The sequence below is a fragment of the Phyllopteryx taeniolatus genome, chromosome 7 (assembly GCF_024500385.1).
Source record: "Phyllopteryx taeniolatus isolate TA_2022b chromosome 7, UOR_Ptae_1.2, whole genome shotgun sequence".
Taxonomy (NCBI): domain Eukaryota; kingdom Metazoa; phylum Chordata; class Actinopteri; order Syngnathiformes; family Syngnathidae; genus Phyllopteryx; species Phyllopteryx taeniolatus.
The window spans coordinates 15,046,502-15,068,774 of NC_084508.1; the positions used below are offsets into that span (position 1 = coordinate 15,046,502).

Consider the following 22,273-nt stretch of genomic DNA (forward strand, 5'->3'; position numbering starts at 1 on the left):
GTTCATGTTAAAGTAGTGATCACAATAACTTAAAAATAATCTGAAGGATTGATGTTATAAATAAATCTACTTACATGCCCTCATGAGTTCATAGACCTTTGGAGGGCATCCCTCAGGCTGTTCCATGCGGTAGCCCTTCTCTAGAAGGTCATAGACCTGAGACAGATCGATGCCGGGGTACGGAGACATTCCATAGGTGGCAATTTCCCATAGCAGGACCCCAAACGCTGTAGGACAAACACAATGCGGGTCATCAGCCATGTGACCAGGAATGGAGTGGGAATATAGAAGTGAATGAGTGCACGGTACTCACCCCATACATCAGACTTGATCGAGAAGGTGTTGTATGCAAGGCTCTCCGGTGCAGTCCACTTGATGGGGAATTTAGCCCCAGCGTGTGCAGTGTAGGTGTCACCAGTCATCAACCTGCTCAAACCAAAGTCTGCCACCTTCACCACGTGATTCTCCCCGACCAGGCAGTTCCTTGCCGCAAGATCCCTGACGGAAGAAACATGTAAGACTACAATACTTCACATGAATGCACACAAAAAGAGAATCTGGACTTTTCGTCTCACCTATGGATGAAGTTCTTTTTCTCCAAGTATTCCATTGCTGAGGAGATCTGTGTGGCCATGTAAAGCAGAACCACAGCATTCACCTCCTCCTTGTCGCAGTCTCTCAAGTAGTCCAGAAGGTTGCCGTGGGGCATGTACTCTGTCACGATGTAAAATGGAGGCTCCAACGTACACACACCTGTGGTAGAGGCAGCTGTATTAATATTTTCAAGGGAGGGGAAATTAAAATGGTATGAAACAAGAGAAGATACTGACCAAGAAGCTGAACCAGGTTTGGATGTTTAACCTCCTTCATGACAGCAGCCTCTTTCAGAAATTCCTCAACTTCCATGGTGTCTTCCTGTCATTAAAGAAATGGGAGAGAAATGTTAATGTGAATATAACAGATATAAGCAGATATAAAAATGTAAATACAAGTGTGGGTGAAAGTAAGAATGTAATAAGTGTATTACCAAGGTCTACCTGCAGGTGGTGACCTACAACCATAAGTCTGCTCATGTCCCTTCATTGGCAGAAAAGGAACTTGAAATTAAAGTATAATATCTTATAAAGAGACATCGAACCTTAAGCGTTTTGACAGCCACTGTAAGGTTGTACTTCTTCCACACGCCCACATACACCTCGCCGTACTGGCCGCCTCCCAGCTTGTGCTTCATGGTAATGTCGGTGCGCTCCATCTCCCACTTGTCGTGGATGGGCGACACACCGTACACGGTGGGTTTGTTGCACTTGGGCGCCGGGTAGTGCAGTGTGGTGACCAGGCCGTCGGCTACAGTGGAGTGGTGGTGGACCAGCTCGGCCAGGGTGGCGAAGCGGCTCTCGGATGTCACATACACCTTGAGGGGGGAGGAGGAGGGAAAGAGTGAGAAGTAAGTCCGGGTGTTTATTTTCATTGGATGACCCCCTTTTCAAAGAAATAGAGTAGTATACACCCTTCCACAAGGCAGTCGTAAAATAGTAAATGAGAGAATTCAACCATAGATGTTTTATTGTGGCGGCACGGGAGGCGACTGGTTAGAGAGTCAGCCTCACAGTTCTGAGGACCGGGGTTCAATCCCCGGCTCCGCCTGTGTGGATTTTGCATGTTCTCCCCATGCCTGCGTGGGTTTTCTCCGGGCACTCCGGTTTCCTCCCACATCCCAAAAACATGCATGAATTGGAGACTCTAAATTGCCCGTAGGTGTGAATGTGAGTGTGAATGGTTGTTTGTTTGTATGTATGTGCCCTGCGATTGGCTGGCAACCAGTTCAGGGTGTACCCCGCCTCCTGCCCGATGATAGCTGGGATAGGCTCCAGCACGCCCGCGACCCTAGTGAGGAGAAGCAGCTCAGAAAATGGATGGATGGATGTTTTATTGTGGGTGGCGTAGTGGGATAGCGGTTAGCACGTCTGATAGCAGTTAGTACGTCTGCCTCATAGGCTGTCCTGTGTGGAATTTGCATGTTCTCTCTTTGCTTGCATGAATTTTATCACAGTACTCCGGCTTCCTCCCACATTCGAAAAACACCAAATGTTAGCTTGAGATACCATAGGTGTGAATGCAAATGTAAATGGTTGTTTGTCTATGTGTACGGTACGGTCACTTGCGACCCAAAAGAGGACAAAAGCTATAGAAGATGGATGGATGGATGGATGGATGGATGGTTGAATGTTTTGTTTTTTTGTTTTGTTCACTTTTTGTCCACTTTTTTGTTGTTGTTGAAATTATAATTTACAATGTTAAAATATTATTATATATATATTATATATTATTATAAATATAAGTTTTATGATGGCGAACGTTTGACATATACAATGGAATAACTGCATTACTGTCAATGACAAAAATTAATGACAAATTTGAACAATTCAAAATACAACAAGAGTCAACCACTGGCTGTCTACCTTTCCATCCGATGAAGTGTTGATCCGGTAGTGGTAAACTCGCCCCTCGTAGCGGAGGGAAATGGACAGCTGTCCGGGGCTGCTTTCGCTTTCGCGAACAAGGAAGCTGCCATTGATGAGGGATGAAAGCAGGTACTCTGCAGCACTGCGTGACACAGGCCCGTGGTACCAGCTGTGCTTCTCCAGGCTGTTGACAGGCGTGATGTAGTTGGAAGGGACCCAACCCTGGCCATTCTTGGAGCGAACCTCGCTCCACTCTCCATTTTGGTTGTAGCCCAGCACGCACAGCTTCTCTCCTAGACACGCAAAGGAGGAAATGCTCAAACATTTGTCACCTGCAATGTCAATGAGTGAACAGCTTTGACTTAGGATTTTTTGGGGGCGTTTTTCCTAAAACTATTACTTGTAATCACCGGGTATTCTCAAAACAAAAATATCCAATGTTCCAAAGCAGTCGCTCAGAATCATCTTTATTTGCCAAGTATGTCAAAAACACACAATGAATTTGTCTCCGTTAGTTGGAGCCGCTCTAGTACGACAACAAACAGCAATTTGACAAAAAAATACTTTTGAGACATAAAAACATAAAACACAGTAGGGAGAACCACTGAGCAATGAAAGGTTACCGGTAATGTGGTAATGGTGATGCAATTATTGTTTTTTTTTGACAATTGTGCAAATGATGCAGAGTCCTCTAGCAATTTAGAGCAGTTTGAAATGACTAGTAGAGCGATAATCTGGTACAGGGACAATTGTGCAAATGGTGCCGATATTTCTCAAGCACATGAGTGGCCAGTGTTGGTCAACAACAGATATGCAAATAGTGCAGAGTGACGAGACTACTACAGTGAGTGCACGAATAATGTAGAAGTGGCCCGACAGAACATTTTTTTTTTCTTTTCTTTTTCCTGAATCAAGTACCACCATCATGACCAACAATAAGAAAAAATACAGTAGCGTTGTAAGTGTTCATGAAAAATATGACAGAAGTTTTATTCCTAAAAAGTATATTTAATACTTTGTAAGCCACTGAAATAGTATGCAGAATTGTAACATTAACAATAAGCTTAAATGCAGGAAAATACAAAAATGTACTTAAATGATTCAACTAAAATGTATTGCACATCATCCATCCAACCATTTTCTGTATCGCTTATCCTCACTAGGGTCACGGGCGTGCTGGTGCCAATCCCAGCTATCTTCGGGCGAGAGGCAGGATACACCCCGAACTGGTCGCCAGCCAACGGCAGGGCACATATATGCAAACAACCATTCTCACTAACATTCACACCTACGGACAATTTAGAGTCTTCAATTGACCTACCATGCATGTTTTTGGGACGTGGGAGGAAACGGGAGTACCCGGATAAAACCAACGCAGGCACGGGGAGAACATACAAACTCCACACAGGCGGGGCCGAGATTTGAACCCCGGTCCTCAGAACTGTGAGGCAGATGTACTAACCAGTCAGGGATAACCCTAACCCACCATGCCGCCTATTGCACATCATAGATAAATTAAAAAAAAACATAGCTAAGGAATACGGTAGTTTAAAAAAAACTTCTTAAAGATTAAATGCCAATGGATTAAAAAGTTAATTGAACTGCTGTGATTCTTTCACATAACCCTAGTGGTACTAGCACCACACTTAACACTGAGAACCAATATTCTAAAGGTATACTTTATTAGAATAATATCAAATTTTTAAAATTTTTGTTTTGGTTTTTATGCTGGTCTTTCAAAATATTTCTTCATATGAAACTTGTCCATAGCACAAATACGGTTGGCGACTGCAGTGCGAGATCACGCTAGAAGTTCCCACAAAGCTTTAGAATTATGCAAAATGTTTTTTTTTTCCTAAAAATTGTCAGGTGTTATGAATAATTTTCAAAATTGCGAATATTTTCACATCAGACCTTCTTACTGTCTTTTGCCACTTTATAAATGTAATTTCCAGAAAGTAGATAATTATTCAACAAGAAAATTTGTCCAGCCTGTGAATTGTTTTGGGCTGTACTGTAAACGAAACTTGAGACAGGAGGAAAACAAAGAAAGAAATGCACACATAATGAAAATATACTGTAAACCTCCTAGTAAAGTAATAATTGTGGGGGGGGGGGAAATTGGTTAAAATTACTTTGAATCCACCAGCCTAATCCTATATTTGCCTACTCAAAATGAGGAACTGGGATTAGAAAGCCATTTAGACTAAATCTATTTACAAAAAAATAAAAAATAAATTAAAGGAGGGTCTCTCTTAGAGACTCAACATAGAATCTTGTCATCAGGTAAGAATGTTAGTGAGGATGCCTTGGTGACACAACACAAACAAAACGAGAGGTATGGACAGATTGTGAGTCTTGCTGAACTACATCAAAAGGTGTGAAACAATAATAAGAGCGAAGCTGGCATGCGAGCGCCGGGCAACGGTAGACATGTAGTGACTTGGTGTCTCGTCTCGGTCTGTCTCTTGACGTCAGAGCAAGAGACATGAGGGAATGGAGAGGCGCACGGTTTTCTCGAAACCACAGGAGGAAGTGATTCAATAATGCAACATAACTAGAGTTACCTCTTCGCTGGACATTCTGCAATCAAATTGCGGTCGGTTGTCGCCAATTTGGTTAGCAGAAAATAAACAACCTATACAGCCCAACCTGTGTAGGATAGTAATTCTTAAGAGCTTTCACCACCTTTGGGGCATTTGAATTTTGAGGTAGCGCACGATTTTCCCTTCTCATGTTACTAAATAAGGTACGCAAAATATGAGAAACACCTCTCAGTAAGATGCAGTGCAGCTCATCGCTGCGGCAAGGATGTCAGTCAAATTCATTGCTGTGATTTTTGAAAGAGGTACATCCCCTAAGAGAGTTCCTCCAATTATTAAAAAGAAGCTCAGCGTCCAGGCCGGGCCTCCTGTCCAGTGAGTCACAGTGAAAATGACACATCATTTACACACAGTAAAGCTAGGCGTCTGGGAAATGGCGGTTGGAGCCAATAAACAATTAAGACTGTGATGATCAGTGAAAAAAAACGCTGAACACACTTGCCAGGGAATCAGTGCTTGTTCAGGTTACTAGGCTTGCACAAGCAGAGCCCAGGAAACAAACTAAGGATTTTGTAAAATACAGCTGAGACTGCGGTCACGATATGCACTAAACTACTTTGAACAGACTGCTATCCAGTCCGGATATTCTCTAGTTTCCTCTGCAGGACTGGAAATACTGACTGCCTCCCTGCCTTTGGACTGGCTAGGAGGAGATAATGACTCTGAGCAGCTAATTCCTCCTTGTGGTCAACTACTGCCTGCTCAAAGTACCCACCTGTTGATGTAAAATTCCATATTGTCACAGCATCAGAGACATAACGGGGTGTTTTCTCCAGGAGAGAATTCTAGATTGTTAGTAAAAACCAAAATCCAACTGAAATCTTTTTAAAAGTCTTCCCACAAGAGTGGATCTGATAGAGATGCAAAGTGGGAGTCAACTCCATATTTTCTTCCTTTTTCCATTCCTGGAGGTATAATGGCCAAGTGCCCCAACAATTCTTATCGCCTATTGCTTTACTGACGCACAACATTCCAATGGTATAACTGTAAATCTGCGCATGAAACCTTTTCTTCACCCTAAGGGTTTGATGATCTGCCAATCAGTGGCATGGCCTGAAGGGTTTTCAACTGAAGACTCTCTGTTACCACGTAAGGCAATCACTATGTACTTTTGTTGTGAAACGTGCGTCTATGGAAGGTGTGGGAAGCATGCATTGGAATAACACCACATCACGTAGCAACAATCATTTTTAATGATGCAGGCATGACACATGAATGTATACTGTACACTCAAGGACATGATTTGGTATGTAATGACAAAATGTTGCAGCCGTAAGGGAGACCAAAAACACTAATTGTGACTTTAAAAAGTTAAACAGAGAGGCATTCATTTAAAAATATTTACGATTGTGGCTGCAGTTTGCGATGGTGTAGAACTGCACTGCATCGTACTAAGATGTACGGTATGTGACGCAAACTATAACAGAAATAATACATACTTTATTGTTAAATTATACTAGGTGTCCCCAAAAAGTTAACATAACATATCAAAATCTTGCTCAAATAATGTCAATTTTTAACAAAATAACTAAGTTTAAAGAAGTATTATACATTTTTTGTACAATTTTAAACGGTTCTCAGGCATCTTAGAAACATTTTTGCAACATGCTTTTGTCAAAATACTCCAATCAATAATTATGTCACAAATTATTTAAACAATCTATATTTATATATTGGATATTCATTCATCCATTTTCTATTCTGCCTATCCTTCTCTAGGGTCAAGGGTGAGCTGGAGCCTATTCCAGCTGACTTTGGGAGAGAGGCCGGGTACAACCTGGACTGGTTGCCAGCTAATCACAGGATATTTATAGAAAAACAACCATTAACACGAATATTCGCACCTAAGGTCAATTTAGAATCTTCAATTAACCTGACATGAATGTTTTGGGATTTTGGGAGGAAGCCAGACTATCCGGAGAAAACCCACACAAACATGGGGGGAGCAAGCTAACCCCACACAGGAAGTTCGGAGCCCGGATTCAAACCTTTAACCCCCAACCTTCGGAACTTTGAAGCGGATGTGCTAACCACTCACCCACGGTACGGCCCCCATTTTTATATGTTGTTGGAATTTTGATAAGTGGTATTTCATTTCGCTTGCCTTGGACATGTAGTTATTCAGATATTCATATTTCAAATTCTGTGAATTTTTTGGGATGACCCTGTACCTCTCTGACATTGTCAATTCAATTCAGAGCACTGTAATCTTTGCCTATGGCTTTTGTTTTGGATCTTACATGACTGTGCATGTGCACCTAAAAATTTTCATGAAAAACTTACATCTCGAACCATGGAAATTGCATTCTTCTTATTAGATTAATATGAATAAGATTAGATTTAAAATAGTATTACATTTATTGTAAATCATTTAAAAAGTGTGTTTACCTTTAGTGATGCTGAGCGTGTTGTCTCCACTGGCCACAAAGTCATAAAGTGCAACAAAAAGGTTGGGGTCGCTCTCAGCCGCCCCCAGTAGGTTCTCCTTGGAGCTCCAGCGTACCGCTTCTGTCAGGGCCGCAGAATCCAGCCCGAATGGCCTGTGGAGAGCTTCTGGAGAAAAAGGTGGACCACAGAGAAGGAGAGACAAAAAGACGGTAAATGTTGAGAAAGAGAAATGATAAACAAAGCATCCAGGTTGACTGGTGAAGTTGCAAGTGCATGCAAATATGTGACGACTCCAAACCATCCTGATCAAGCTGCCCTTGTGGTCTACCTGTTTCTCCAGGCCCAGGACTCTGCCTGAAGCCAGTGTGGAGATTCTGGCTACTCAGGGCCACCCACTCTTCATCAAAACTGTTTGCCTGCAGGCACCTCAAAATCATTACTGGAGCAAAACGACTCTCTGTAGTATACAGCTCTAAGATCAGGAATGATCTGAGGTAGCACTGTGTGCGTATTTAAAGTACAAAGAGGGAGGGGCTTGAGGGTCGGGATGAGAGTGACGCTACGTGACCAGGGCGCAGTGATGATTCTCGCTAACACACACCCACAGAGACTAACATGCGATTGAGGAAGCAGCACATGAGTAGCCGAGATGAACAACGCTCAGCAGTTTGTGCCAAAGTCACTACGTGTCTGGACAGCTGCTGCGGGTGTGGGATACGAGGGTGATGAAATAGAGCCCTTGACGATTGAGAGCGTCTATGCATCTTAAACACGATGTATTGTTCAGGTGATTGATTTTAGGTAGATTTTTTTTGTTTTGTTTATTATGGCAGGATTTTGTTCAATTATGCTATTGACAACTACACATGTATATACAAACTACTGGTATAACTCTAAAAGAATGAGGCTATACAACTGTATTCATCTTTTGCTAAATTTGCAGATGGCACGTCTTGCTGAACTACATCAAAAGGCGTGAAACAATAATAAGAGCGAAGCTGACATACGACCGCTGGGCAAAGGTAGACGTAGTGACTTAGTGACTCGTCTCGGTCTGTCTCTTGACGTCAGAGCAAGAGACATGAGGGAGTGGAGAGGCGCACGGTTTTCTCGAAATCACAGGAGGGATTGTTTCAATAATGCAACATAACTAGAATTACCTCTTCGATGGACATTTTGCAATCAAATTGTGGTCGTAGGATAGTAAGAATTTAACATTCTTAAGAGCTTTCACCACCTTTGGGGCATTTGAATTTTGAGGTAGCGCATGATTTTCCCTTCTCATGTTACTAAATAAGGTACGCAAAATATGAGAAACACCTCTCAGTAAGATGCAGTGCAGCTCATCGCTGCGGCAAGGATGTCAGTCAAATTCATTGCTGTGATTTTTGAAAGAGGTACATGCCCTAAGACAGTTCCTCCAATTATTAAAAAGAAGCTCAGCGTCCACGCCGGACCTACTGTCCAGTGAGTCACAGTGAAAATGACGCATCATTTACACACAGTAAAGCTAGGCGTCTGGCAAATGGCGGTTGGAGCCAATAAACAATTAAGACTGTGATGATCAGTGGAAAAAAAAGATGAACACACTTGCCAGGGAATCAGTTCTTGTTCAGGTTACCAAGCTTGCACAAGCAGAGGCCAGGAAACAAACTAAGGATTTTGTAAAATACAGCTGAGACTGCGGTCACGATATGCACTAAACTACTATGAACAGGGAGGGATTATTCTTTTGCTAAATTTCCAGATGCCACGTCTACCAAGGCCAAACAATCCTAAACATGTCCACCTGATTTATCGGATGAGAAATCATCAACATGTGCCATGTGATATTGTTCCACTCCACTCCAAGGCACACAGTTTACATAAAAAAATCTCAGGGAACACCACCAAACAAGTCCCAAAAAGTATATAGTGAATTAGTGATGATGTCTTTTTTAATCACAAATTTAATTATTGTCACTGTCGGGCAGAATCCATCCATCTCCAAAAACTACTACTTTTCATGGAATTAAAAAAAAAGACCATCTTACTTGAGTTACCAAACACCGCATTGTTACAGTAGATTGCTATCATTTAGTGTTTGTCCACCAACATCGAAACAACATGTTCAATCCCGAATTTAAGTTGCTTAAAAATAACAGTCATTTAATACGCTGGCATTGATAAGACTGTTACGGAAACGTCGCCACCGCCAGCCGTGCCCATCAAAGTCTGCGCTCAAGCCGAGCCACCGACAAGAGAACATTTTTTAATAGCTAACAAAAGCTAAACACTGTGGTTATGTCCTCCTCCAAAAACTCTCTTTCAAATATCTAAGCGCCATGAGTTATGCTATTAAAAAAAAAACAATAAGCTGAAAAGAGTGTAATAGGAGGAATAAACGAGACAACGTAATAGGTGGAAATTAATCTGCACGCACACTTACCTTCCTTCTGCAAAAAAAGCATTACAGCTATCGATTTTTACCAAAGCAGGCCTACTCAAATCTACACTATATTGCCAAAAGTATTCACTCACCTGCCTTGACTCACATATGATTTCAAATGATATCCTATTCTAAATTCATATGGTTTAATATGATGGTGGTCTACCCTTTCCAGCTATAACAGCTTCAACTCTTGTGGGAAGTCTTTCAACAAGGTTTAGGAGTGTGTTTATGGGAATTTTTGCCCATTCTTCCAGGAGCATATTTGTGAGGTCACACACTGATTTTGGATGAGAACGCCTGGCTCACTGTCCACTCAAAATCAACCTAAAAGGTGTTCTATCTGGTTGTGGGCAAGATTCTGTGCAAGCCAGTCAAGTTCATTCATACTAAATTCTCTCATCCATGTCTTTATGGACCTTGCTTTGTGCACTGATGCACAGACATGTTGGAACTGTAATCCCCAAACTGTTTGACTGGTACCTTGATAGAGTCAGAACACCATCAAACCTTCCTTTCACTGGAGCGCAGGGGGTAATATTTTGGACATTTCCAACTCTGTGGGAACAATTTGGAGATGGCCCTTTCCTGTTTCAACATGACTGTGCATCAGTGCACAAATCAAGGTTCATAAAGACACGGATGAGAGCGTTTGATGTGGATGAACTTGACTGGCCAAGACAATCCTGACCTCAACCCTATAGAACACTTTTGGATGAATTAGAGGGGAGACTAGGCATTTTCGTCCAACATCAGTGTGTAACCTCACAAATACGCTTCTGGGAAAAATGGTCATAAATTCCCATTAACACATTCCTAAACCTTCCCAGAAGAGTTTAAGCTGTTATACATGTAACTACAGAGGGGCTACCAATGTCATATTAAACCCTGTGGATTAAGAATGGAATGTCACTTAAATTAATATCTGAGTTGAGGCAGGTGAGTGAATGCTTCTGGCAATGTAGTGTATCTAACCTAACTATTTTCACAAATTTTTATCTAAAAAATATACTGATCATTAGTGTCGATTTGTGAAAAAATATAGACTTAACCATATTTGGACATACTGTATGAGGTCGCCTGATAGCGACTTCATGTACCTTCTGTCAGCTAGTGGAAGAGCATTTGATTGCGCTACCTGTCACGATACATCGCTGGCATAGCTGAACATTTATAGTAAATAAATAATTATTGAACCAATTACGTGAAATTGGATAATTTCCCGCAGCACATGGGATGATCCCTCATGGAAAGGTGGTTTGGAATCACCGCTTTTGGTGGTGGAAGTGACAATTACAAAGTGGATTCTAAAGGCCTCTTTATACTGCGCTCGCACGGTCGACAGCGCCTGCATTGAATCACGTGAATGCCGCATAGGGCCACTTGACGCGCACACGGCACAAATTGTCACCGCGCGCAGAATGGCGCGGAGATCATCTCTCGTGATTGGTTGGTTTTAGTCACATGCTGTGATGACGTACCCAGCTTTCCCCTTGGTTCCACAAGCTACCTACGCCGCCACCTTCTTGATCGATTTTGCAGTATAATTAAATGTATCATCTGGTCATCTAGGTCCATTTATTCTAGCTGTTCCACGGTTGCCATTGTTGTTGCTTTGTTCCTTGTTCCGGAAAGTAAAAACAGCTACCAGAAATGGCCATAAAATGCAGAGTAAACTCCACCCTGTGGTGTCCTAGCCAGTACCAGCCGTAGCGACACACCGACTTGGAGGAGAACTGCAGGACATTTTCAAAACAGCGCGCGTGGGTTGTGCTCGAGTATAAAGGCAAACTAAACTGTGCGCAGGATAGCCACAGTGACGTCAGCGCGGTCGCTGCCCTCGCGAGTATAAAGATGCCTTAACTACCATACAGAGCAAGCATTTTCACTACTGTTCCATCGGCTGGGTTGCTGCTGCCCCTTGGCCCCAAAACAATTGGACTTTAAAAGCAAAAATAAATCTATACCGATACCCAGAACTGCACCAAAATTCAATGGCTTCTTTCTTGGCCGAACTCCCCTTACAAAGTTTTATAACGATGATGCATAAGCCTAAAACCATCTTTAAAATAACCAACCAATCAACAGGAAGTGTTTCACACTCCACACCAGGTTGAATCACTAAACGATTATTAGGCATACTGTTACCATTTAACAAAGAAGAAAAAAAAAAAAAAAAAAAGACCCTGACCTTTCATTTCACTACCAAAGAAAGTCAGTAGGCAAATTGTTTTGCTTTAGAATCATTGCTATCAGAAGGTACATAAAAACGGAAGATTATGCTACACTTAATATACTGTACACATTATTTCATTCTTCAGCCAGAGTTGTTAGTGTAAACAGCATGGTGGTGGCACATGCTGCATATAAATAGTGACTGGACAAAGGACCCAAAAATGAACCAAATATTTCTCTCGCCTACACATCGCAATGAATCATCTTGTATGTCCACTGTTCCAAAACACACACAATATGCCCACCTTTGTGCTGGACCAGCATGCACTGCAATGCGGCACTGGCCGTGACCTGGCTTAGCCACAGTTCCCAGTACATCTTCTGCCCCAGTATGGTTCTCTACCAGTCCTGGACACTGTGGGATTCTTGATATGGCTCCAAGTAGCTGATCCGAGCCACGACGGAGAAATGCTAAGGCGCAGAAATATCTAGTTCACCACCTCAATGAGAGACACACATATACTTTATCCACCAAAACTTCTGACATGAGAATCCACTACACATTCTAATGTATGTGGAGAGCAGAAAGAGCCATGACTGATGCTCCCTGCGATGTACCACAATGTGAGGGATGGCGAAAGTGGGACGTGCGAGTGTGGGAGGATCCTAGACGTGCTTAGTAGGGATCTGGGGGCTCGGGCAGAGTGTATGGTGAAGTAGGAAAGTTGAGAGCTGGGTAATGTGTGTGCAAAAGTGTGTGGAGTGTGGTTGAGGCCTCGACCAGAGCTGCAGTCAACAGCAGATGGCTGGTCTTGTTCTCCTGGGAGTGTGTGAATGTGTGTATGTATGTGTGTGACACTGCAAGCGACGCTGAGCCAACTGTCATAGCTGCTCTTCTTACATAGCTGCAGATCACATTACTCTCCTTGAGGAACGTCTTTAATGAGATTGATGCTGCACACATTAGTAGTGATGGTCCTAATATTACAAATTTCAGTTCTTAATTCCAGCACGACAAAAGTACACTTTCTGATGAGTACCAATGCTCCAATCAAACTAACCAATTTCATGAAATCTACAAGATCATTTAAATGCTTCATTTGACAGATATACAGCAGGTTACTTTTTCATTGGGCCCGAACTCAAACCTCAAGTGCTGTAACATTTGACTGAATGAGCAGTTGGTCTTCATGCTGCATATCGTGTGCCATCTGAGGGCCTTGTGTGTGTGTGTGTGTGTGTGTGTATGTGTAAGCGCATGCATATGTTTTTAACGTTGCACATGTGCGCTCAAAAGAAACGCTTTTGTGTCGAGCGGAGCAGAAGGGGTCTTTAGAAGTCGTACGGGGCACGCCAGGCCTGCAAACCCCCCAACTGGGACAGCCGGGACAGAGGTGACCCTGATCCCATGGCGCACACTCGTGCCACTGATGACATTTTTGTGACACAATCTACTTGGTTGTCCAAGTACTCTACACAGCAGCTGTTTATATGACAGATTAGAGATTTATGCTTCTTTGCGTGATCATATTTTCTCTTCGCCAACATATTTTCTTGAGGCAAAAAAATACAAATGCATGGCGGTAGATAACCACACTGTACACCACTGGACAACTTTATTTATGATCAGTATGTATCATAAACGTTCAACAACAGGAAAAAAAAAAAAAAATCTCTTCAGGTATTATGGCAGGTTAACTGTGTTTTGACATTCAGTCAATAAGGAAAATGTTACAAAGTTAGAAGAGACACTGTTTTTGGCCCATGTCTAATGTACTACTACTACTAATGCATTCGACTTATATAGCGCTCTTCAAGGGGTTACATTTTTAAATTTTACAATTTCACGTATTATTCATTCACTCCACAGTCACACCCTGGTGGTGGTAAGCTACTTGTATAGTAGCCATCCCTGCCCCGGGGCAGTCCGACAGAATAAAAATGAACTGCTGTTCAAAAACCATTCACAGATGCCATAATGAGCACGTTCGTGATAACGATTCATCAGGGAAAAGTACACTTCGTTCAGTTCACATTCGTCCAAAATATGAACAAGTTCATGAACGTTCGTTCATTGATCTATTTCAGGTACAACACTGACATCTAAAGAGGTGATGCAATGGAAAAACTGCGACCCTGTATCAGGTTTTGAGGCTTGACATACAGTATACTTTATTATATATATTTTTTTCATTGAACCACAAAAACATGCCAGGATTGTCAGCGAAGAAGCCGCTTGCTACAAAGGAAGGAAACAGACCTGCTCCGCTAGCATAACGACCCCCCCGTCTGATTGCTGATGAACTCAAGTGTCACGAGGCTTGTGAATCGCGACTCGCGATCATGTGAATCACGAAGTCTGTTTTTCTTTTTGTGTAGGCTATATTTAATTCTTAATATTCAATCAAATAAAAAGCAAAATGAAATGTTTAAGTCAAATTATATTTAAAAATATATATATATTCATGAATCTCACTGGGTGGGCAGTCTGTCAATCTGGGTGGGCTGTGCGCATCCAGGCCAGCCCATAGCTCCGCCCCTGGGCTGCTGGCAATGATCAATCACCTCATTCAATGACTGCACCTGTGCATTTTGGCAACAGAGACTGTCTGATGATCGTGTGGAATTAATTGTTGATGAAATGCACCTTGAAGAAAGTGAGCCAAAATGTAGTGCAGTATTAGTTGCAACCAGCAAAGGTACTGTTGATTCAGTCGCAACTAGTTTGTGGCATTAAGAACAACAAAATGGCCGACATCCACGCAGACCTCCATTATGACACAATTCTTATGGGCATCATTATTGTTCTCAACACGACTCTCCCGTGGAAAAAGTAGTTTATCAAAACCTTTGGGGAGATTTTCACATCCACAATTGCAACTCAACACAGTGATTGAACAAGAATATGGACTTCCACCAAGCTAGCCAATTTAGCATGCACTGTATGCTGGCAAATGAGCATGTCAGCACAAACAGAGTTTCTTTTCTCAGTACAGCGCAACCTGCTGGATCTAAAAGGTCACTGCCCCCCCCCTTGACTGCAATAAAAGTAAGGCATAAAAGTGAAACAACTCCTGGAAACACACTTTTATCCGGCTCTTTATCAAGATTTTGAGACAGGAAAATGATTTTGTGGTTTTTCCATAATCCTAAACAACTCATCATAACATACCTCTTGCCAGTGCTTTTCAGAGGTAATAATCAAATAATCAAATAAACAAATAATTGACAATGTATCTAAGGTCCAAAGTTAGCAAGGTAAGTGTTTATTTTTAGCTGCTGGTGAACGAAACACAGCAGCATGACACCATAAATAACTCAGCAGTGCACGTAGTGATGTTGGTGCAGACAAAGGATGGCTGCCTGCCTGCAGGAAGCCCGTACTCAAACCTGAGACAATAATCCCCACATGCACAAGACATTACATAAAATAGATTTGGCTCGACACGATCCTGCGGCAGACGAAGACAAAAAGGAGTCAGATTGTTACAAGGACGCGAGGATAGAGCCAGATAAACAAGATTGTGGTGGTTCAAGTCATTATAAAAGCCTTCTACTGTTAGTCATGGGGGTCACAGACCCTTCGTTGATCTCAAAATATACAAGAACCTCAAAATTCAAACACTCTAAAAATTGAACAATTTGGAGAACTTGGAGAATTAGAACCACATGGGAGTAAGCCAGCGTGACGGAACAGATTGTGCTCAACTTTGGAGGCTCCACCAAAGATGACCCTGCACATTTGTATCCTAACACAGCCCCAGAGTGTGATCCTAGATGACATGCTAATTGCTAACGTGCCATAACATGTACCACCTGTAACTTCATCTGTGTCTTTGACCTGTCATTTGAGCCGCTACTTTAACATGGACACAGTGCTCAACATAAACTGGTGCAGCATTTAGCACTGTCCACCTCAACAGATTTGTTAAAAAAAAATCTTGAGTTCCCTTTCAGAATTATTATTTTGTTTGGCGGCAGTGGTTCTAAAATGTTTACATCAAGTACCAACTCAAAAAATACTTAGTTTTTGCTTAGTTAAAGAGCAATTATGAATACACAAGAAAAAAATCCATTTCACTTGAATGCCCAATTGTTTTTCTTGTTTGAGATAATCAACAGTTTCAAATCTTAAATTCACATTGAGCAGCAAACTATTTTCTTGTCTAGAAACAAATTTTAAACTATGAATTGTTTCTTCTTAGCATTTCTTGTAAGAATAAAAAACTTAAGTTTATCATCAAAAAGGCATAAGGAGTCTGTTGTGCAAGTCCACTTGAGCAGCTAGCGTTTTAGAATGTGACTACATAATACAGTATGTTCGTGGCTGTGCGTTCAAAAGCATAGACCAGGATAACTAAACTAAAATGAAAATGCCTTGATCGGAAACAAATATTAACTGAATACATTTTTTGACAAACATTGCCACTCGCAATCTTTTGTCCCCCCCCCCCCACGGATAGTACTTGACTCAGCCAAATTTAGCCACTTGCAGATACGATGCTAGTATACTGCCAATGTGTCTCTCTCTCACACACACACACACTTAAATCACTGAGCAAAACGGTCCCTCGACAAGCAAAAACCCAAAATACTTATCGCCATAGTATAAACTGGCCACAAATTTGATGGTAGTCATAATTAATAGAAAGCTTAGCCCTAAGCTTGCACTAACGTTAAACTAATTGCGCGACATTCATCTTGGCTCTTCCACCGCGTTGTGTGTCTTGCTTGAGAGACGTCACCGGTGTTCGCCTTTCTGCTCAGTCTGAAATGATCCGATACTTACGAAATTTTGTCTTATTTCTCGCATTTGTCTTCTCTGACATCGCCATCCTCGCCTTCTTTTGTTGTTTAACGACTGCTTGCAAACTACCACATCATCGGCATTTATTTGATGCCCCTTGAATCTTTGCTCGGGTTAATGATTTAACCACGTTGCACTAGTCCGTCTGCTCCCTTAAACTCTTTCCTGCCATTAACAGGCTTATACTGCATATACTAATAGTATACATATACTAACATTTTTTTCTAATCAAAATACTCGAATTGTTCGAGTACTCGTTGCAGCCCTAGATTCAATTAAAATGAATTTAACATAAAAGTACTTAAATGTTTCCAAACAGTTTGAAAAGATTTACTGCAAATATATGTTACTTGAAAGTTAAATACACTAAACTCTCCTTACCAAATGTACTGGACTGGGTAAAAAAAAAAAAAAAAAAAAAAAGTTCAACACGCTCCAACATTGTGCAGTTTAAACATTGAATTGAGTGATTCTCACATATCACAAGTGAGCCTGTGTACCACTCATGGGACACGTACTCGTAATCACTGTTCCATGGCATACCATATGACGAAATATTCCCACAATTGAGGTCCACAAATTGCAACTGAAATTTGCCAATGTGCTCACATAAAAATACAAATTTTCCAACTTATTTTGTATTGGAAAATGAGTACACCAATGAAAATGCAAAGAAAAAAAAAACCTTTTGAATCCACAAGAATTAATTCAATTCATGGTCATCACCAAAATTCTGAAAATTTCTTACTATACAATGGATACAAGGTTTACTTTTCAAAAAAGGGTGTGCTCATTTATGTTGCTCAATGAACAAATTACAGATCACTTCAGTGAAATGTGATACAAGTGAAATATTTTGACCTTGATGGGGCTTCATAGACCGGTTGACACTATGGTCATGAATAACACATTTTAAGTGTCAGTGTAAATTTATCGTCAGATTGTTAATGTTAGTGTTTCTTTGCTGAGTAGGCACTGTCACATCAGTTCACCAGCAGTGGAACGTTTCCATACGCTTTTACAAGTGCCCACGTATATAATTGCCTTGTATCCACAGTTGAGTCATGTCCATGGAGTTCCGCAGAATCTGCGTGTCTCCCTCAACCAGACTTCCAACACTCACACATCCTGATGTTGAAACCTATTTAAGCAATGGGTCTTTACTGGAAACACCTGCGAGTGCTCTCTATTCAGATTTCTATTCACCAGTCATGTCATTAGGGATTGGACAACCCCCAGTGTAATAGGCCAAAGGCTAGTCCCAGGAATTAAGCTCTAACCCACAGCCCTTCTTTTTGTACAGCAGGTTCTTAACAAGTACCAAGTACCTTCCTCTAGTTGTGCTGGCAATAAATTAAAAGTACGACTCCTTAAGATGGTAGCAAAGACTAAACAAAAAAAAACAATACTTGAAACACTCCACTCAAACTGTAAGTTTCCACTTCAAGTATATGAAGGAATACCATAACCATTGTCTGACCTGCATTTTTATAACAATATAACAATATATTATTATATAATAATAATAGAATTATTATATGTTGCAGTGGCAGCCAGAGTCATTCACTGGTGGGTAGTTTGGTCAAGTAGTTTTTTTGTTTCTATACAACTTGGTTGTGTTATGTGTTGGAATATAGCCACCCGAAAAGCTTTCTGTTCAACTCAACTTTCTCTTGAATGTTCAGTGCAGCATACAGCAACACTCCTAAGTAAACTTAAGCTTTACAGCTGCCAAGTCTGCTGACCAGGCCCTGTGTGCTGTGCTCATGACATCTACCACAATTGGGATTGAATACACCAGTCAAGATTCGTATCTGGATTTCTGAACCGCAGGTCGATTTTTAGAAAAAAAACCAAACAACAACAAAAAAAAAACAATAATAAAAAAAAATAAATTTTGTTTTTTAAAAATTTATTAATATAATAAATACATTTGGCAGAGTAGACTTGCCTGTATTTTCTTCTGTGCCCCATTTAAATAAATTCCCAGAATGTGTCTTTATGAATGTGGATATGGACGTGCATGCATGCTCACAGAAGTCTGTGTACATGTAAATTCCCAGCCAACTCTCCAGCCTGCAACCCAGAAGATAAGCAGCAGTGATAATGCCAGGACTGATCCTGGAAGCCAATCAATGTTTAACAGGCTTGGCAGCAGGACGTGCCCTCTCCGACACTATCTATTCCCCCCCCCCACCCCCGAGAGCCACTACAGCAATTTGGCTGGACCTCTCCTCAAAGTTGAAAACATTTGTGTTCTTAGGATGACAGACGCATGGAATGGTTTCACCAGCTGTACAGCCAACCATGCTATGTTCTAATTAATCCCCTCTCTTTAATGATATAAGCTGTGAGAGAGTTGAAGCCAAGGACTAAAAGACTGTGTTTTTTTGGGAACTAAAAAAGCCTGGCTGGTAGCTGATGCAAAAGCTCAAGGCAGCAACGCAGTAAAGCAGCATGCTGTGACAAGAATGTTCCACTAAAAACCACAATAATGACTTTTTAAAATCTAGTAATCTGTAATTTATATGTGAAGTAATAGCATTTTCAGTGAACTACAATGACATCCTATTCTGAGGGGTTTCACAATTTCATAAAATACATTGAGCATTTATGAGTTAACAATACAGTGAGATTCATTGCAGTTGTGTTTGAGAAGGAAAATGTAGCGTTAAGAGCAGAGGGTTAACCCCTTTCGCACTGCCTGTAAAACCCATCCTTTTCCCGGCTTTCTTCTCTGTCGCTGCTCTGTATAAACAACACTGACATGGACTATGGAGACAAACTCAACCTGGGAACTTTCCACTTTCTGAGTTAGTATCAGAGTCATAACAGAGGTAGGATGGTGCCTGTGTGAAATTGTCACTCACAATTCTGGCACAGTGATCTCCTCACACACACTCCTCCTACTGTTTCACAAACTGGTGCCTGACTGGTATAACTTCACTAATCAAATAGAAACTCATACTTCGACCTAACCTATGGAATGAAATATACAGTCGACAATAAGAGGATGATCCACATTTAGCACTTTTAAAAGTCAACTCAAAAACTGGCTCAAATCAAACCAACAGCACTGCTCCTTCCGGTAATTACTGATTCCCAACCTGGCAAGAGGCCATCAGGTAAACCGTGGGAAATTATCCAATTTCACTTAATTGGTCTGAAAATCTTAATGTGTTTATTTAGTAGAAATAATGTTTCTTTAATTCATCTATCTATCTATGCCAGTGCTATCTAGTGACAGAGAACAATAAATTGAAAAATAAACTGGCACTGTAGCTCTGGCACTCGGGCCTTTTATATACAGTGAGTATGGAAAGTATTTAGACCCCCTTACATTTTTCATTCTTTGTTATATTGCAGCAATTTGCTAAAATCATTCAAGTTAATTTTTTTCCTCATTAATGTACACACAGCATCCCATATTGACAGAAAAAAACTGAATTGTTGTAATTTTTGCAGATATATTAAAAAAGAAAAATGGAAACATCGCACAGCCACAAGTATTCAGACCCTTTGCTCAGTATTTAGTAGAAGCACTCTTTTGAGCTAATAGAGTCATTTTGGGATTGATGCATCAAGTTTTTCACACCTGGATTTGGGGATCCTCTGCCATTCCTCCTTGCAGATCCGCTGCAGTTCTGTCAGGTTGGATGGTGAACGTTGGTGGACAGCCATTTTCAGGTCTCTCCAGAGATGCTCAATTGGGTTTAGGTCAGGGCTCTGGCTGGGCCATTCAAGAACAGTCACAGAGTTGTTCTGAAGCCACTCCTTCGTTATTTAGCTGTGTGCTTCGGGTCATTGTCTTGTTGGAAGGTGAACCTTCGGCCCAGTGTGAGGTCCTGAACACTCTGGAGAAGGTTTTCGTCCAGGATATCCCTATACTTGGCCGCATTCATCTTTCTTTCGATTGCAACCAGTCGTCCTGTCCCTGCAGCTGAAAAACACCCCCACAGCATTATGCTGCCACCACCATGCTTCACTGATGGGACTGTATTAGACAGGTGATAAGCAGTGCCTGGTTTTCTCCACATATACCGCTTAGAATTAAGGCCAAAAAGTTCTATCTTGGTCTCATCAGACCAGAGAATATTATTTCGCACCATCTTGGAGTCCTTCAGGTGTTTTTCTGAAGAAATGGACAGCACCAGAGATAACTATATGAGTGTCACAGCAAAGGGTCTGAATACTGTGTGATATTTCAGTTTTTTTGTTTAAACAAATCGGCAAAAATTTCAACAATTCCGTTTTTTTCTGTTAATATGGGGTGCTGTGTGTACATTAATGAGGAAAAAATGAACTTAAATGATTTTAGCAAATGGCTGCAATATAACAAAGAGTGAAACATTCAAGGGGGTCTGAATACTTTTCGTACCCACTGTACCTATTTGCTGCTATGTACTGTGTAAATGTGAAATTCCCTGTCGTTTATTGATGTGCAACTTCTGACTCCATGTGTATTTGTCACCCGCCAAGGGGCTGCAAACGTAAACTGGCATAGTTTTATTTAGCTTTTATATTGATATTATTTGGACTGTTTTTTTGTAGCACCGCGGGCTCTTTGAGTACTATAATTTCAACCCTCGGTATGTGTTACGCATATTGAAGAATTGACAATAAAAGTTCCTTGTACACTAATTTGTGCACGTTTACAAAGTATATTAGTAAAAGCACACTGTTGTTTGTTAAGTATTTTATACATCCTATCTGGCACAGATTTCGCCACGGTCTTAACTATCTGATTAGGATACAGTGTCGCTGTAATGAAGCACACACCATTAGGACAACTGCACTTCACTGGGTTTTGTATTAAATGCGCAGGCAGATAAATGCTACATCTGTTATGGCTGTAGTCAAACATGTACCCATCAAAAATTTTATGCTCCAACAAATGCGTAAGAAAGTCTTTTTTTTTTCCCCACCAAGAAGAGGTGTGGCCATGGCTCCTCCTGGTGGCTATTGGGAGTCACAAGGCCTAACTCACCAACAACTTTTGGACTAATCGGGTTTACAAAGGTCTATAATGCTTGCAGTAGCTGAATATAGGATATCTCACACATTGAGTTGTGGCTGCTATGTGACTTGCTGCGGTTGTTAAGGCTTTCGCACACTGTCAAAGGAAAAGGGGATTTGTCTCTAATCCAATTTCACCCTTGATGCAAATCAGCTTAAATCCATGGAGCCATGCAGTCTCATTTGGGCAGAACCTAAAAGGTGCTGCTAGAAGACATTTTATACATCAGACTTTTATTCTATGCTCAAGTTAGAGTGCACAATAGACAACAATATATTACCTATTTGTTAAGTAATTTTTCAATTGCTTGAATAAAAATCTCTGGAGAGCATTCCAACCCCTCAAATTTGAAATTAGTAACACAACCTGAGTGCATTTTTTTTGTGAGCTACT

General features: G+C 41.2%; 1 protein-coding gene across 6 annotated transcripts in view; it reads right to left on the minus strand.

The window, feature by feature from the left end:
- The window catches only part of abl2 (c-abl oncogene 2, non-receptor tyrosine kinase), a 43,989-nt gene that overhangs the window by 9,334 nt on the left and 12,382 nt on the right, over nucleotides 1-22,273 (minus strand). The window contains exons 1-8 of one of the 6 annotated variants that reach the window (XM_061778864.1): nucleotides 12,362-12,517; nucleotides 7,454-7,618; nucleotides 2,460-2,755; nucleotides 1,139-1,411; nucleotides 831-915; nucleotides 576-753; nucleotides 314-498; nucleotides 75-227 (exon numbers count right to left, since the gene is read on the minus strand). In XM_061778864.1, the coding sequence (XP_061634848.1) occupies nucleotides 75-227; nucleotides 314-498; nucleotides 576-753; nucleotides 831-915; nucleotides 1,139-1,411; nucleotides 2,460-2,755; nucleotides 7,454-7,618; nucleotides 12,362-12,434 (1,408 nt within the window). In that variant the 5' untranslated portion in view covers nucleotides 12,435-12,517. Of the gene's footprint in view, nucleotides 1-74; nucleotides 228-313; nucleotides 499-575; nucleotides 754-830; nucleotides 916-1,138; nucleotides 1,412-2,459; nucleotides 2,756-7,453; nucleotides 7,619-7,781; nucleotides 8,141-12,361; nucleotides 12,518-22,273 lie in introns of those variants that run through there. The other 5 variants (XM_061778865.1, XM_061778863.1, XM_061778861.1 and 2 more) reach the window with 5 other exon arrangements.